Source organism: Gopherus flavomarginatus, chromosome 2, assembly GCF_025201925.1.
Source record: "Gopherus flavomarginatus isolate rGopFla2 chromosome 2, rGopFla2.mat.asm, whole genome shotgun sequence".
NCBI classification, from domain to species: Eukaryota; Metazoa; Chordata; order Testudines; family Testudinidae; genus Gopherus; species Gopherus flavomarginatus.
The window spans coordinates 98,869,064-98,886,169 of NC_066618.1; the positions used below are offsets into that span (position 1 = coordinate 98,869,064).

The 17,106-nt window shown below is 43.2% G+C and overlaps 1 protein-coding gene across 1 annotated transcript; it reads right to left on the reverse strand.

The window, feature by feature from the left end:
• Window positions 1-8,795: 8,795 nt before the first annotated feature.
• LOC127043756 (trichohyalin-like) lies at window positions 8,796-12,791 on the reverse strand. The gene has a single exon (XM_050937852.1). It carries the CDS (start codon window positions 12,789-12,791, stop codon window positions 8,796-8,798), a length of 3,996 nt encoding a protein of 1,331 aa, XP_050793809.1.
• Between the last annotated feature and the right edge of the window lie 4,315 nt (window positions 12,792-17,106).

Consider the following 17,106-nt stretch of genomic DNA (forward strand, 5'->3'; position numbering starts at 1 on the left):
AAAGTGGCACCAAGATATTGGATTAGGGTTATATGAGGGAGGCATAACTGGTTTGTAACTAGGGCTTCTAGGCCCTATGCCCTAGATCCTCAAAGATATTTAGGCCTATGGTAACAATAATAAGGAGAGAGGGATTCCTTCCACTCAACCCAATTTCTGTTATTTCGTGCATAGAAAGGGTGTTGTGGGTGAAGGACCTTGTCTTAATTTTTTGGAAAGTACACATTAAAAATAATTCCTGGAGCTCTACCTTTTAATCTTTTTTTGTAAAACATCCCACAAAGCATTGACTCAAAAAATGCTACTTTGGACCACTTATTGGAGGTCAAGTAAACAAACATGATGGATTCATTCCAAGTTACACTGAAACTGAATATACAGTTGGATTTTGGTAACTGAATAGTTTAAGCTAACCCTGTTTTTATAGTCTTGTTAGAGAAAGGAAACAGCTGGTTGCAGTATAAAGACTTTCTATGAAAGTCTTCTCAACTGATCTGTATAATATACTGAAATTCTATTTCCCATTATAGTTCTGAGGTTGCAAGCATCTGAACCTGGTGGATTAAATTACAGCTGGTCTCAACACAGAGTAAAATGCAACTTTAAGAGAGAGCTTTTCAAATTTAGGCTCACTCTTAATCAGAGGCAGAATCTCTGAAGTTCAGACAGACAAGCATTTCAGAAGTAAACAATACTACAGATTCATGTTTGCTATTGTAGTGGGCTACAATATTTCGGGATATATACAAAGACTATTTGTATTTGGCAATTTGATGTGCTAGGGGAGGTTGGAAATAGTAGAGTCACCAGCAACCCCATCAAGAGAAATTTGGGGGCCTGGTGAATCATGTTGCTGGGGCCTCACCCCTTCCCATTTCACTTTACTTACACAGATCTTACCTATATTTTTAGGGGCGGGGATCTTTAGCTCTTGGCACCAGTACAACTGACCTCAGCCCCCATCAGTTCTGTTCAGCAGTTCAAATCCAACTCACCTCAGTAATGCCATTACCACTCCAATTCCTATGCTGGTAGTATTGACCTATATTTCCCACTCATTAGTTTCCATAGCCACATCAAAAACCACCAGCACTCTTGATATTAACTATCACTCAGCCAAGAAACCAAAAATTGGTCTCTTCTCCCTCTGCAACCAGGATACCAATCATTGGGACAGTGATGAATGCATCTGCCGGTTTACAAGTATTGAGGGTACACCTACAGGTAGTAATGTGTTAAAATATTTTACAAATCAAGTAATTAGGAGTTTCCTTCCACATCGTCTTTTCCCACAGGTAAATACAGTAGAGATTAAGTTATTCATGTCAGCAGTTCTCCTCAAAAACTAGCTCCTCTCAAAAGCTAAACTTTTCATGACAAATCATTGATATTTGTCCACATTTTCTTCAATATTTCCCCCCCTGAAATCTTCTGTGGAATGAAAACCATGTTTTCTAATTGAAACAGGTCAACAGAAGTGTTGGCTAGAAAGTCGGCAAAAATGAAAAGTGGATCTACTTCAAACCCCGCACAACAGAAATAACTGAAATATTCACAAAATTATTAACTCATTTTCACCAACTGGCTCTTCAAAATATAATGTGAGGACAAAAACACATCTTTTGGGCTTTTTCTATCTCTTTATTCCTCCTCTTCCCCTTCTCTCTTTAATGTCACTCTGTTCGCCCCCCTCCTGTTTGTTCTCTTCTTTGTTTCCTGTCTTTCCTTTCTTTCTCAGTAATACCCATTTCCCATCTCCCAATCCTTCTCCAACTCACTTTCCCTCCCTCTTCGTCCCACAACTCTCTCTGGCTCCCTACACATTCATGCTCCCTTCCGTGACACCTTATTTGTACCTCCTTCTTCTCCTTCACACATAATTTGAATTTTTCCCTCCCTCTCCCTGCCTGATTGTGCAGTGAAAGCACATGCTTCTGGCCAATCTGCCCTCTTTCCTACTCCATTTCAGTCTTCCTTTCACAAGGTATACTCTGGACAACAATAAAATTAGCATAGATTTGGTCCTAACTACATTTTGGTGACTACACTTCACAGGGTGTAATGGAGTGTGAAGGAATCAAGTTCACAAATTGAATGAACTGTTTTCTGCAAGGTCAGGTTAACAGCCTAAGGCCAAGTACACACTGCGGCTGCAACTGTGATTTTGTAAGCAGTTAAAGGCACAGTTAGCTTAAGTGGTTAAAAATTAAATAGTGTGGTCTATCCACACAGCTACTTTTCTGCCATCACAAAAATGTTTTTACCTCTACACCTTGCACTCTGCCTAACCATGAGTGAATTCTGGGCAGCAGTCCCACAGACCCTTAGGACCAGTCGCCCCTGCCAGGAACTACAGGGAGTTTTACAGAGCCCACCCACCGTTCTGCCTAGGATCAAGGGATAAGCCCCTGCCTCAGGGGTCACTATGGCCATTTTCCATCTTAGACTGTACTGACACTACAGGATGCTTGATCTGCTTAGCTTCTGCATTCTATTGCTCAGCAGCCTGGACACAGAGTGGGTCAGATATGGTAACAGCACCCAGAGCACTCAAGTGTTACCTGAAAAGGAGGCAGAAGCATATGCAGTTTATGTTCAGCTACAATGCCCTCCTTGTAGTTCAGTTCAACAGACTCGGGGTCGGGATAAGTTCTACCTATTGGTGGGACAATGTTATGGGTATCTAGACAATGACTAGCTGAGACATTTTCACTTAACTAATCCCATTTGACTCTGAGTTCAGAGCCAGGAGCTGCCTCACTATGGAAAATCCACCTTTTCGGAGAACTGCTGCCCCTGTTGACAAGAGAGTTACCATAGTCCGCTCCTGGACAACACTGACTGCAGTCAGGACTCTCTAATGCAGGGGAGAGGTGAGGAGGGAAAGAGTGAGACCAGAGTATTTTACTACAATAAAGCAAGTACCTGTGTGATTAATGTTACCAACATTTGTAAAATAACAGAGGGTTTGGAACCTAACTCTGCTGGGGGTGACTCCCTTCCCAGTTTTTACTTCTCAATAAGGCCATGGAGTTCTCTTGCTGTGTGGTCATGCAGGCTGTGGTGGGATAACATAGGCCACTTCCTGGAAATAAACACTGACTAGTCTGGCAAGATCCATGATGCATGAACATTAAAGAAATCCTCCTTCTACAGGAAGGGACACTGTCCTCTCCACACAGGAATATCAATTGTGTTTTCGTGATAACTGTGATTCAGTCTCTTCTGATCAGGGACTGTTAGAACCCAGTCATTCCTGTATCTAGTTCGACAACATCTTGTTGAACAAGGTCATATCTTTTCGAAAGACATCCCCACAGGAAGAGAACAGGACCAATGAAGGAAGATTTGATCTAACATAGAAGTAACACTAGGGATCTGGGAGGAGAAATTAAGATTTGATCAAAACGTTTTCAGAGATCCTTTTGGGACCATGAGCGATGAAAGGAGAATACTGTCATGTGACAGCAGTACATAAATCACAGAAAGAGTTGCTTTTTTTTCCTAACACTGAAGGAGGAACTATATCAGAAAAGGAAAAGCAATATTTGTAATAGAGGTGTGACACACACAAGAGTGCTTGTAAGAGACTGATCTTAAATTCCTGGCTCCAGAACATTTACCATATGCTGTCTTAACTGTCCCTTATGAAGTCAGCCCTCATGGAGCACGGCTTCAAAGGGTTAATACCCAGAACATGATTGAGTCAGTACCACAAACTAATGGCTCCCATTACAGTATTATTCCTAAAACTACATAGTTTCTTTCTCCTTCCTTGTACAATTTCTACCTAGAGTTTTCTCCAACCCCTTCTGACCTTCGCTATGGACATAAAGACCCTGTACATATCAAAGACAGACATTGGATACTAATCAAAGTGGTGTGCCAATAGGTTATTAAGGAAGGTTTGGGGCTTGCTGACCATTAGGAAGTCTTATGTAATAAGAGAGAACCTGTGTCAATATAGTCTGATTAAAAAAGCAGAAGGCCAGAGTTCCAGAATTTTGCTTATGATCATGTCAGAACCAATATTTTTTTTTTCCATTTAAAGATTTTGTAGCCTTTCTTCATGACTGGCTCTTTCTACAGGCCCTGAATAGCTATACTGACCACATCCCCCTCCCCTCCAAAAAAGATTTTCCAAACTTTGTACACTGAAAAGTTGAGCTAATAAAAACCTGCTTTTTCAATAAGAGAGAGAAATTTATAACAATTATCAAGACGGTCTGACGCAATTTTATTTCTCCATATCTCAGTGTAACTTTGCTACTATGATACACAGATGTACTGCAGTGCCACCTACTGTCAAAATTCAAAGGGTCGTTTCACATGCACAGCTCTACGTTAGTCAATATTTAAAGGTGAGCAAATGAGCATAAACAAATATACGCATTTGCCATGGCTGTGCATGCTGAAGAATCCATTTTCACATCCAGTTGTCATAACAGTGCGCAGTTTTGTATCTGCAGTTTGGAAACAAATGCATAGGTAAGTGAAAAATTATCCCAACAACAATTTAGGAGTAAGTAGTGATGAAAACTTCTCTCTCATATGATATTTAAGAAAAAGAAAAATCAATCTCAGTTCTGACGAGGTCATACTTCACTAGATCGCATAGTATACCAGACAAAATTTTTTGAAAAAAATCATAAATACCATCCTGTGCCTGACCTAAAACAAAATATTTAACAAGTTCTGCTGGATACTAAACAAATCACAGGCCACAAATTGCTGGAGATGCAGCCACACACATGCCTCATGGTTTGTCAACACATGGAGTTATTCTGGAATAGCTATTGTGGAATAACTATTCTGGAATAAGTGTGTCCATATGTGGAGTTATTCTGGATTAGTTATTCTGCTTTAAATTCACAAATGTTCATGTGTAGACAAGCCCCCATTATCACAGCCTTTGGTCCATGAGAACCAAACTCCTGAATTATTATCTGCATCTGTTCCTCAAAAGCACTAAACTATACCAATATCCCTTCTGTTAAACTGTTCCTCTTTAGCCTCAATGAAGATTGCTCTTGTTTCATACAAGAGTGAGTTTTACTTATACACTGGACAGAGACACACCCTCTCCCAGTCTCAGAGTGGAAATCAGATTTATCATCTACCATCATAGTGAGAGGGAGGAGGAAACATCTTCCAGTAAGAGTCAATGAGTCAATCTGGGCTTGCACTGGGAAATGTGCAAAATATTTTCATGCCAGAGACGCCACTTTATGATAACATGTGATACCTTTTTCTCCTTCTTGCCCTATCTCTCTCCATTCCTTTCTTCTATGCTTCGTCCTCAGTTTTCATTTTGCACACATCAATAATATTAACACATTGTTAAAAACAAATAAATAAGATGTTAGCTGAATGCTGTTAGTTGCTGCACTCCTACATGCCACACCCTTGTTATTTTGTTGCTTTCTATTTTTCTCAAAATAATGACATATTTAGAACTAAACTGAAACTTTAAATGTTTTTCTTCGAAGTTTGCCCATCCACTGTTGTTTGCTTAGAATGAATGATCGTTTTGTTTTTTAAAGAAACCGCCACGACAATATATGTTTTTAGAACTAGCTGGAAAATGAGGTTTCCCCTCATGGAAAGTTTTGACTAAAATGAAATGTGTTACACATACACACGCACACATTTTCAGTAGACTAAATCAAAAATGTTTTGGGGGGTTTCTATTAAGTTTTGAAATTTTCTGTGAAAAGCAGATAATTTTCATGAAAAATTTCATTGAGTCAAAATCCCCAATTTTCCATTAAAAACTGTTTAAATGTAAAAATGTTGGTCAACTCTAATAATTAGTGCTCACAAGATGCTAGACACTGTCTGTGGCTGTATATACAGGATGGTACATTCCCTGCCCCAGAGAATTTACAACAGACTTCTTCCAATTCATTTTGTCGGTAATTTCATTTGCTGTTGTCTGTTTATATTAAAATATCTATATCTATGAGGAAAAAAGCTTTCTGAATAAAAGGCAGAAGAATTTCATAACCAATTTGCTTGTTGCTATTTATTCATGGTGAATGTTTACTTCTGCACTGACTCAGCCAGAACATTGAAGTTAGACTAGTCAGTTTCATTGTAGCTTATCCGCAGTTCCATTCTTTCTCCGACTTTAGCACTGCGCTGATGTGCGGATGTGTTTATGTTAACTGAACTGCCAGGGCATATTTGTGTCCTAAAACTGTTGTCAATTGTACTTTTAAAAATGTATTGCAGTGTACTGTCTGCTGAGCATCTTCCACTTTCATGGACATCAGCAGGAGTGGAGTGCACTCAACATATCACAAGAGTCAGGCACAGTTGCAAAGGGAGGCGGGGGTCAAAGGACAATATATTTTCACCCACTGAGGACTCCACATCTACCCACCACTTCTGCAGGACTCTATTGAAAGAGGTAACCTGCAGAATAGTTAAAGACAAAAAAAAAAGTAGATGTAGGTACATCTGTAAGGTTAAGACAAGCTCAAAATAGATCTTCTATCATCCATAATGGAAAGGGAAAGTATTCAGGTATGAATTCCTCGGGCCAAGTCCCAGAGTAAAATTACCAGGAGTTTCTTTTACCCAGTCACATCAGACATTAGGCGCCTGTGGCGGGGAACTCTACTGTGGTCATAGCAGGTGGTGCCCCCTCCTGGTTATTCTGGAGATTTAGCTCTGCACAGCCAACACCCCTTCCTGCAGTTGCACTCTGCCACACTCACTCTTTTGCCATCTGTGGCCCCTCTCTTGTTCCAGGAGCCGCCGTCTCCTTTTCGTGACTCAGCCCTCTAGCCAGGTCCCTCACCACGTATCCCCCTTGCGGGGTACCAAAGTCCTTCCGCATGACTGGTCTCAGGCAGTCTTACTGGGCATTACCTGGTGATACCACTTCCCCAGTGCGGGTAGAGGAACCCAGGCCTGGCCACTACTCCAGGTCCCAGTCTAGGGACCCTGTACCTGGCTACTGTGGTTTCACTTAGACCCTGTTGCTTCTTCCCTGGACTCCTTCCTACAGCTTTTGGTTCCACCCACTCTGGGTGTACCAGCTCAAACTCCCTCCTGACAGAGAGTAAATACAGACTACCGAACCCCGCCGTTTCAAACACACCTCCCTTTTCCCAGGGAGTGACTGCAGACCCCTTCTTTGCAGCCCACAGCTGCGCTTAGCTTTATACAGACCTTTCCTGTTCCTATGCTCTCTGGATCCTCCACCAGGTGCAGCCTGGGGATTTAATTGGCCCCTTAAGCCTTCCAGGGCTTCTGTGGGGTGGGTGCTCCTTCACAAAGCTTCAGCCCCAATACACTCCAACTTCTTCAGGCAGCAATCAGATAGCTTCAGAAAGTTTGGTCCAGCCTAAGAGCCTCTAATTCTACTTTTCCTCCAAAGCTAGTTTGGGACTACCTCCTCTTTAGTTCCTCTAGCCATAATAAGCATCGTCTGAAAGATTCTCCCTCTACAAGCAATTAGCAGCTGCAACATTTTTGCCATAGATTCTTTTTTCCCCTTGTAGAGTCTAAACCTCTGCTTTATTTGCCTTGGGCTCAGCCATGTATAATTCATCAGAATTTTCAACGTTGCCAAGTGTCACAATATTTGGTGATTTTATTTAAAGTCCAAGCTCCTGGAGTCAAATAATTATGTTCATTAAAAAAAAAGAAAAGTTTCTAGCATGCATGGTGGCAGCAAAGAGCTTGAAATCATGAACCAACTGGACTCGAAAGACTCAGAAATCAGAACACACATAAAAAGAATAAAGATGTTGTGATTTAAAAATAAAAAACCTCATGATTTTTAAGTCAATCTCACGATTTTTGATGCCAGACTGATGTTGGAAACTCCTGAAGTTGGAAATACTGGATTTTACACACCCAAATTTAGATTTGATTTTAAAAAATAGCTATGTCTAAACCAAGTCCCTGATGCTGCAAGCTGCTCCACATGAGTGGGCCCTTGTACTTGCAAAGCAATCAGCTGACTTCAAAGGGGCTCTCCCTACCCAGAGCTGCTTGCAGAACAGTTCCTGTTCATGAACTCAAGCAACTTAAGCGTTTATCTTGATCATGTGGCCTATACATCACAAGCAATGCACCCTTTAGTTATGTTCCCACCCATAAATTCCCTCTTCCCTTCAAAGCTCCACATCAAGACCCTGGCCTCCCTCTTCAGTAATAATTTCCTCCATCACCCATTTATCTGGAGGCTCCTCACCCAGCTGGTCACGGTCAGCTCAAAACCCTCCCATAGATTTTCTGTTGGCAGGATGTTCAATGTCTTCTTTCCCTGATCCCCTTTTACAGGAAGAATAATCAGGAGAGGAAGATTCCAAACCCTCCTCCTCTTCACGGCCCAGTCTGTGAGAAAGTACCAGGGGGATCAAATAGATATTGGCAGAAAAATAGAAATGTGCAAGCTCCATTTGCAGTTTATCTCTTAGTGTAGCAATACTTAGGCTGATGAAGGAAGTGTCTTTGGGTTCTTTAACCTACTCTACAGCCCAATGACTGAGTACCTGAGGTACTCACATTCAACTGGAGAGGAGCATTCCACATAGTCTATGTATACTTGTGCATGTGTCAAAACACTGCCCGAGAAGTGCTTTAATCCTTTAAAAACTGTTTAGATGGAGAAATAAAAAATAATGGAAAAATTCTGTTCAGATTTGTGTTTTAATGAAAACAGCAGTTGTACACGACCTCCAAATTTACACACTGCAGTGAGCATCCGTTGATTCCTGGGTTTGTTAATGTTTGCTGGGTTCCAGGACAAACTCAGACAATGGCTCAGAATTCTGAGTCTAGCCTGATTCAAAATAGTCCCAAATGGATTTTGCGAGAGGTCTTAATGAACTTGTTGCATGCTCTGGCTCTTTTTGAGCTCTCAGTTGTTCCTCTGTGGCTGTTTCCTGTTCCTCTACATCTTTCTCCTGATCTCTTTCCTGTTCTACACAGACCTTTTTATGAGCTTTCTCCAATTCCTCTAAGTCTTTTTTCTGTGCTCTTTCCAGGTCTTCCCACAACATTTTATGAGTTCCTTCATGTTCTTCTGGGGCCTCTTTCTGAGTTTCCTCCTCTTCCTCTAGAACCTTTTTCTGAGCTTTCTCATGTTCCTCCAGGGCCACCTTCTGAGCATTTTCTGGCTCATCCAAGACCCCTTTCTGAACTCTCTCCAGCTCCTCTAGGGAGTTTTTCTGAGCTCTCTCCAGTTTCTCCAGAGCTTTCTGAGCCCTCTTCTGTTCCTCCAGAGCTTTCTTCTGAGCTTTCTCTTGTTCCTGCAGTACCTCTTTCTGAGCTCTCTCCAGTTCCTCCAATGCCTTTGTCTGAGTTTTCTCCAGTTCCTCCAGGCCTTTTTGAGCCCTATCCTGTTCCTCCAGGGCTTTCTTTCGCGCTCTCTCTTGTTCCTCCAGGGCCTTTTTCTGAGCTCTCTCCAGTTCCTCCAGGCCTTTTTGAGCCCTATCCTGTTCCTCCAGGGCTTTCTTTCGCGCTCTCTCTTGTTCCTCCAGGGCCTTTTTCTGAGCTCTCTCCAGTTCCTCCAAGGCCTTTTTCTGAGCTCTCTCCAGTTCCTCCAAGGCCTTTTTAGCCCTCTTCTGTTCCTCTGTAGCCTTCTTCTGAACTCTCTCTTGTTCATCTAGAGCCTCTTTCTGAGCTCTCACCAATTCTTCCAGGGCTTTCTGGGCTCTCTCCTGTTCCTCTCTGGTCTTCTTCTGAGCTCTCTCTTTTTCCTCTAGAGTCTGCTGCTGAACTCTGGCCAGTTCCTCCAGGACTTTCTGGGCTTTTTCCTGTTCCTCCATGGCCTTCTTTTGAGCTCTCTTCTGCTCCTCCATGGCCTTTCTCTGTTCTCTTTCCAGTACCTCTAGGGCTTTCTGAGCTCTCCTCTGCTCCTCTAGGGCAGCCTTCTGTGCTCTCTCTTGCTTCTTATGAGCTTTCTCCAGTTCTTCCATAGCCATATGAGCTTTCTTTTGTTCTGTCAAGGCCTTCTGCTGGGCTCTTTCATGTTCCTCCAGGCCTTTTTTCTGAGCAATCTCCAGTTCCTTCAGGGCCATCTTATGAGCTCTTGCCAGTTCCTCCAGGGCTTTCTCAGCTCTCTCCTTTTCCTTCTGGGATTTCTTCTGAGCTCTCTCCTGTTCTTCCAGGGCTGCCTTCTGAGATTTTTCCTGTTCCTCTAAGACCTTCTTCTGAGCTCTTTCCAGTTCCTTCAGAGCCAGCTGTTGAGCTCTTTCCAGTTCTTCCAGAGCCTTCATCTGGGTTCTCTCCTGTTTTTCCAGCACCTTCTTTTGGGTCCTCTCCTGTTCCTCCAGCAACTTCTGCAGAGCTCTCTCCTCTTCCTCCAGCTCCATCTGCTGAGTTTTCAACTGTTCTTCCAGCTCAGTCTGCAAAGCTATCAACTGTTCCTCCAGATCCATCGGCTGAACTGACTCTTGTTCCTTCAATGCCTTCTTCTGAGCTCTCTCTTGTTCCTCCATTGGCTCCTGTTGATTGTCCTCCTGTTCTTTCAGCACTATCTGCTCAGTTGTCTCAGGTTCCTTCATGGATTTCTCCTGTTCCTCTAGGGCTGCTTTCTCATCTATCTCCTGTTCTTCCAGGGCTTTCTGAGCACTCTCCTGCTCCTCCAAGACTTTCTTTATCCTCTCTACCATCTCCTTAAATTCATCTTCCTTGCACTTTTGCTCATACTTCCTCCAATGGTGGGTGATTTTCTGGGCCCTTGGCTGCACCTCATTCAGCATGGCATTGGTCTCTTCATCATAATCCAGCTGACAGGCCAAGGACAGGTCCTTGGCAGCCTCCTGCCAGTAACCCAGGAGTCGGAGTGCTTTCCCTCGCCACTTGTAGGGCTGTGCGGAGTCAGGGTTGATATTTATGGCTCTGTCACAGTCTCTAATGGCAGCATTTGGCTTCTGCAACTGCACATAGACACTGGCTCGGTTGGCATATAAAATTGTAAGCCGTGGGTTCAGTTTGATGGCATCTGTGAACAAATCAACAGCTCTCTGAAGTTCTCCTTTAGCCACTGCATCAAAAGCCTCCTTCTTCTTTTCAACGGCCTGTTTCATCATTTCGTCTGTTACCTTCAGAGTCTCGTCTCCCATCTCTTGGGGCTCATCCTCATCAGGTTCAATCACCCCTTCATAATCGATCTCCAACTCACTCTCGGGTTCCTCACTGGACTCTTCCTCACTCTCAGCTCTCCCCTGGGCCTTCAGCTGGAAATTCTCCTTGTCACCATGGGCCACTGGCAGAGCTCCTTCTTGTACTGCAGAGTATTTAAGATGTGCGCCCCATTGTTCCCAGGAGGCCTGAAGCTTAACTCTTTCATGTTTCTGGGTATCCTGAGGCTGAGCTCTTTCCTCTTCTTGCCAGGCCTCAAGCTCATCTCTTTCCTGTTCCTCAGGTGTCTGAAGTTGAGCTCCCCCCCTCTCCTCCATGGCTTTCTTCATTCTCTCCAGGGCCTCCTTAAATCTCTTTTCCTTTTGCTTTTGCTCATACTTCCTCCAGTGGTGGGTGACTTTCTGGGCCCTTGGCTGCACCTCATTCAGCATGGCATTGGTCTCTTCATCATAATCCAGCTGACAGGCCAAGGACAGGTCCTCGGCAGCCTCCTGCCAGTAACCCAGGAGTCGGAGTGCTTTCCCTCGCCACTTGTAGGGCTGTGCGGAGTCAGGGTTGATATTTATGGCTCTGTCACAGTCTCTAATGGCAGCATTTGGCTTCTGCAACTGCACATAGACACTGGCTCGGTTGGCATATAAAATCGTAAGCCGTGGGTTCAGTTTGATGGCATCTGTGAACAAATCAACAGCTCTCTGAAGTTCTCCTTTAGCCACTGCATCAAAAGCCTCCCTCTTCTTTTCAACGGCCTGCTTCATCATTTCGTCTGTTACCTTCAGAGTCTCGTCTCCCATCTCTTGAGGCTCATCCTCATCGGGTTCAATCACCCCTTCGTTATCGATCTCCAACTCACTCTCCTCACTCTCGGGCTCCTCACTGGACTCCTTCTCCCTCTGTGCTTTTTCCTGATCCCAGGGGGCTGTCTTATCAGCGCTTCCTGTTGCCAGAGCCCTTTTCACTCTCTCCAGTGTCTCCCTGTGCTTACATTTTTGCTCATTCTTTGTTTTGTGTTCAGAGTTCTTCTGGGTTCTCACCTGCACTTCCCTTACCACATTACTGGCATCTTCATCATAATCCAGTTTGCAAGCCAAGGCCAGGTCACAAGCTGCTTCTTCCAAGAGCCCCAGGAGCTGGAGTGCTTTTCCTCGCACCTTGTAGGGCTGTGCTAAGTTAGGGTTGAGTTCTATGGCTCTGTTACAGTCACTAATGGCAGCGTTTGGTTTGTGAAGGTGCACAAAGACATTGGCTCTGTTAGTATACGAGTTGACAAGGTATAGATTCAGCTTGATGGCATCTGAGAACAAGTCAATTGCTTTCTGAAGTTCACCTTTAGACAGGACATCAAAGGCCTCCCTATTCTTTTCATTGGCCTGCTTTGTCATCTCATCCGTTAGCTGCAAGTTTTGGTCTGTCATCTCTTGGTGATTATCTTGGTCTGGTTCAATCACCTCCTCTGCATCCGTTTCCAAATCATTCTCTTTGTTCCCAGCCTCTTTCAGGAGCTTATCTGCCTCCCTGACCATCTCACCTGCAGCTGTATGACTTGAAGTGGGAGACATGGGATTTTCCATACTTGCCACTGATTCCCGAAGGAAGCGGCGATCTTCAGAATTTATAAAGCCCTGATTCAATTTTGCCAAGTTCTGGATCTCACTGTGAATTGTTCTAGGATTCATGGTGCCCATCCCAGGAGAGAGTATGGGACACAGTTTGGTCTCAATGGAGGCAGAAGGAAGGAAAAGCAGGAAAATGACTCACTCTAGACAAGGATTTGATTACTCTGTTAACTTGAGGCCTCATGGCAAACATCTTTCTTCCTTCTCCCATTGTCCTGAATCCTCTTACAAGGCTAAAAGTCATCCTCGGGGTCCTTTTGACTTCATAAACTGCAATGGTTTTTGTGATGTCATAAATCATGTCATCATCAGAATCCTGAGATGTGTTCTTAAAGTCATGTGCTGCCAATGTTTTAAGAAGGAGTTCCCACAAAAATATACTTCCTCAGACTATAATATATGTTGTCTACCGGGGTGTGTATGGTGCAAACAGAAGTGGGTACAAGACTGGGGAATTTATTAATTTGTCTTCTCATTTGAACAAAAATTCTTTTTCACAACCATAGGCAGAATCTGGCTACCTATCTTCTATTAAGCTGTGCTTTGCTGATATGTTTATATTCCATTAGTGAAAATATACTAACTATGTTGATACTATAGCACAATGTTCAACTTGAGTACTTTGAAGCGGGAAATGGGAATGAAAATCTCGGGGTGAATGTGAGGGATATCCTCTGGGACATTTTCCAAACATTGGGAGAATTCGTTTATGCCAAAGTTTTAAAAATTGCTCTTCATAAGCATTTTGAAGCAAATATTTCAGGAAGCATGACCTAGCTGCATCCAGACAAGCCAAGAACTCCACCAGAGTCACAGAAAATACTTCAGTTTCACTTCAAAGGGATACTAAAGTGTTTTCTGCATGTCACTGCGATGTAAGCATCTTTACATAACTTTTTTTTCATCAATTCAGGGTTGATGAGTCAGCCTCTGTGGATCTCCATCGCCTGTGATGCTGGCAAGCCAGGTGCCAGCTTATGCCAAAGTCCCCATGCCTCACTTGGATACTGACAAATATATAGCTAGAATTAGTCTGACTCAGCTATATATTAGCATTGATGAATAGATATTAGAGTTATAAAATGTGCTTAGCGTTTAGACTTTATTGAATGTTTGTAAGTTGCTGCATGCATTAATCTCACTTATAGCACCCATATTGTAAGGTAATATTAGAGCATTTGTGTTGTGATTCTGTGTAATTGTGTAAATCACTAGCCAGGAAGGAGACATGAATTAGTATGAAACGCTAGCTTTCAACAGAAGATGTTAGGTCTTGCCTAATAGAGAAGGCTCATAGACGCCAGATGAACTATTGTGGAACATGTAAGGATAAACTACTTTGTTGATTGCTCTTCCCATCCCCGTGCTCCTCCAATGAAGAGAATATGTGAGTGAATTCCTCCTATCAGCTGAACTGGCTGCTCAAACAAGGGATGGGGGGAATGGGATTAAAAACCTCTAACAAGAAGACTCTTGAGTGCAAGGTTTTCTAGGAAAAAACAAGAGATCTCATGTGTTTAGCCTGGATTAGCCCTAAGGGACATATAGGGCTTGCTTATTATAGAAGTTTCTGTTACCTATTGGAGCCTAAGACAGTAACTCATTTGTGTGTGTATGTTTACCTGCTTTTACCCTTGTCAATAACTCTCATATTTCCTTTTCCTAGTTAATAAATCTTTAGATAGTTTATTATGGGATTGGCTACAAGCGTTACTTTGATGCCACTGACCTGGGGTAAGTGACTGGTCCTTTGGGTCCAGGAGTAGCCTGAATATCGTTGTGATTTTTGGGGTAAGGGACCATCTGTCACAAAGGCAAGGTTGCCTAGGTGACAAGATACATCGGAGTACCCAAAGGGACCGTCTGTGACTCCGTGATTAGGCTGTTTGAGGAGTTTACACTTGGTACTTGGTTGATGAAATCTAAGTACAGAGCTCAGCCAATTTGGGGTTTGTGCCCTGCTCTTAACAGTTTGCCCTGAGGTTGGTACTCACACTTTTGAGCCACTGCAGGACAGCTTCAGTAGGTTGGCCCTCCATCGTACAGTCCATTAGACATCAGACTTTCCTAGGTATTGACTTTGTGTCATTTCTAGAATTGAGTTCTGCTCTCAAAATTCCATCAGTCTGGACTGGCATGGTGGGGTGCTAGAGCAAGGACATTTCTCAGCTATAAGATCATTTCTCCAAGTCCTTCCATGTCCCATGGCCAGGCCAAGACAAAATCCTGCCACTTCTTCCTCCACAACATACAAAAAAATCTGCCCTTTCCTATCCATCTCAATGGCTTAAACTCTTGTCCATGCTCTCAGCATCCCACACTTCTCAACTACCACCTCCTTCTCCTCCCCTCTGACCTTCTGGATATCCACCTCACCTCCTTGTATTGATAAGAGAGAGAGAAGCTTTTGAGCTACACAAGTTCTTCTTTCCCAGACCTGAAGACAAGCTCTGTGTAACTCAAAAGCTTCTCTCTCACACCAGTTGAAGCTGGTCCAATGGAACGTTACCTCATCCACCTTGCCTCTCTAATATCCTGGGACCGACATGGCTACAACCCCGCACACTGCACTATGTATCAAGTTCATACTTCTTGGTCTTGCATTTATAGCACTACATCCACACATCTCCAGCGTGTATCTCAGACCTTGTCTTTTTCCAGATTTCCCCCAACCTTTTTTCAGGTTTCCCAGGTTTCCCTCAATCCTCCCTTCAGCCAATGATGGCCTTGTACATGGAGCTTCCACTCAAAACCTCCTCACCAAGCGACCTCTCTTCACTTAAATTGTTTCTTATAATTCACTTCTGCCAGATCATCTATGCAGAGTCAATACACTTAAGACAAAAACCAATCAAAAAAGAAATGCTCAGTATAGCCCGGAACCAAGAATTAGCACAGGAACAATAGAAAAATTTACTATTCTAAACTATCAGAGCGGCAGATCCTTAATAAAATCAATTATTCTAAATATGCTAATATGCTATGATAAACATGTTAATTCTGCACAGCTCTGGTACTGAGAAAAAATGTCTAGTGATTTCACCTTCCTCAGCTTACCAATCCATTTTTTTAAACTCAAAAAGGGGAATGAATGGAAAAAAGAGATGAAAAACTAGAACACAAATTAGACGGTGACTTTTACTGTAGTAAGTCTAATGGTGCCACCTAGTGGAAGAAGGTGATTACTTTAAATGTCTCAAACATTTATATTAGCTAGGTAAGGGGTTCTCAAACTTCATTGCACTGCAACCCCCTTTTGACAACAAAAATTATTACATGACCCCGAGGAGGGGGGGGACTGAAGCCTGAGCTCATCCAAGTCCCACTGTCCCAGGCAGGGGGCGCAAAGCCAAAACCCAAAGGCTTCAGCCCCAGGCAGGGGGTCTGTAATCTGAGCCCTGACACCCACGGCGGAAGCCCATGGGCTTTGGCCTCGGGTGGTAAGGCTGCGGCTTGGGCTTTGGCCCTGGGCCCCAGCAAGTCTAAGCCAGCCCTGGTGACCCCATTAAAATTGGGTCCTGACCCACAGGTTGAGAATCACTGATCTACATGTACAATACACTCTCTAAATATATTTTTCTTAAAATGGCTGCATGAAAAATGCAGAAGGAAATGTGTGAAAATAAAAATTCATTTTATGTTACCATTTAATAGTTTAAAGCAATAATAAGTTAAACAGATCTTCAATGGGCACCCTTAAATACTGATTTTTTTTCTTTTTTTCTTTACTGTTTTCCTAAATCAAATATGATAAAAAATTGTCTAGGCAGACAGATTGAAAATCTGTCAGTCTGGCTACTATATGGTTCTTCATCCAGGTGCTAATTTTGAAGTGGCCTTAAGAAACCTGGGGAGATGATGCTGTTTACAAAATATACCTTTAGCTCTTTGCATATATAAAACAAAACAGGTGAGATTCTCCACTATGCTACGGTTCCACTGCACTACTCTGGTCCTCCAAGTTGACTTTGCTAAGAGGCTATGCCAGCCTAAACAAATATGGGGGAATTTCCCATCTATAAATGGAAGCCCCAGATGGCTGTGAGCTGGATAGCAGCATTACACCATCAGAGCTTTCATCCCTCAGAGTGCAGAGCATGCCTGGGGGAAAGTGGCTTGGCTGGTGTGCTGCCATGCCTTGGAAATGCCTGGCTGTGAGAATGGCCCCTGTGGTCATAGGCAACTGGGTATAAATTACAATAGCCCTATGACTTCTCCACCTTGCATCATAGGCCAAATTGGTACTGGGTGCCCCCCAAAACCATGGAGTGGCATAAAAATCTTGTAGTGAGTAGCATAGCCTCCAACTCTATGGGTGCTGTGGGGCTGGAGCACCCAAGGGAAAAAATAGTGGATGCTGAGCACCCACCAGACACCTGCCAAT

Excerpts from the sequence above, each read along its gene's own strand:
- LOC127043756 (XM_050937852.1), bottom strand. The coding sequence starts at position 12,791 with ATGGGCACCATGAATCCTAGAACAATTCACAGTGAGATCCAGAACTTG.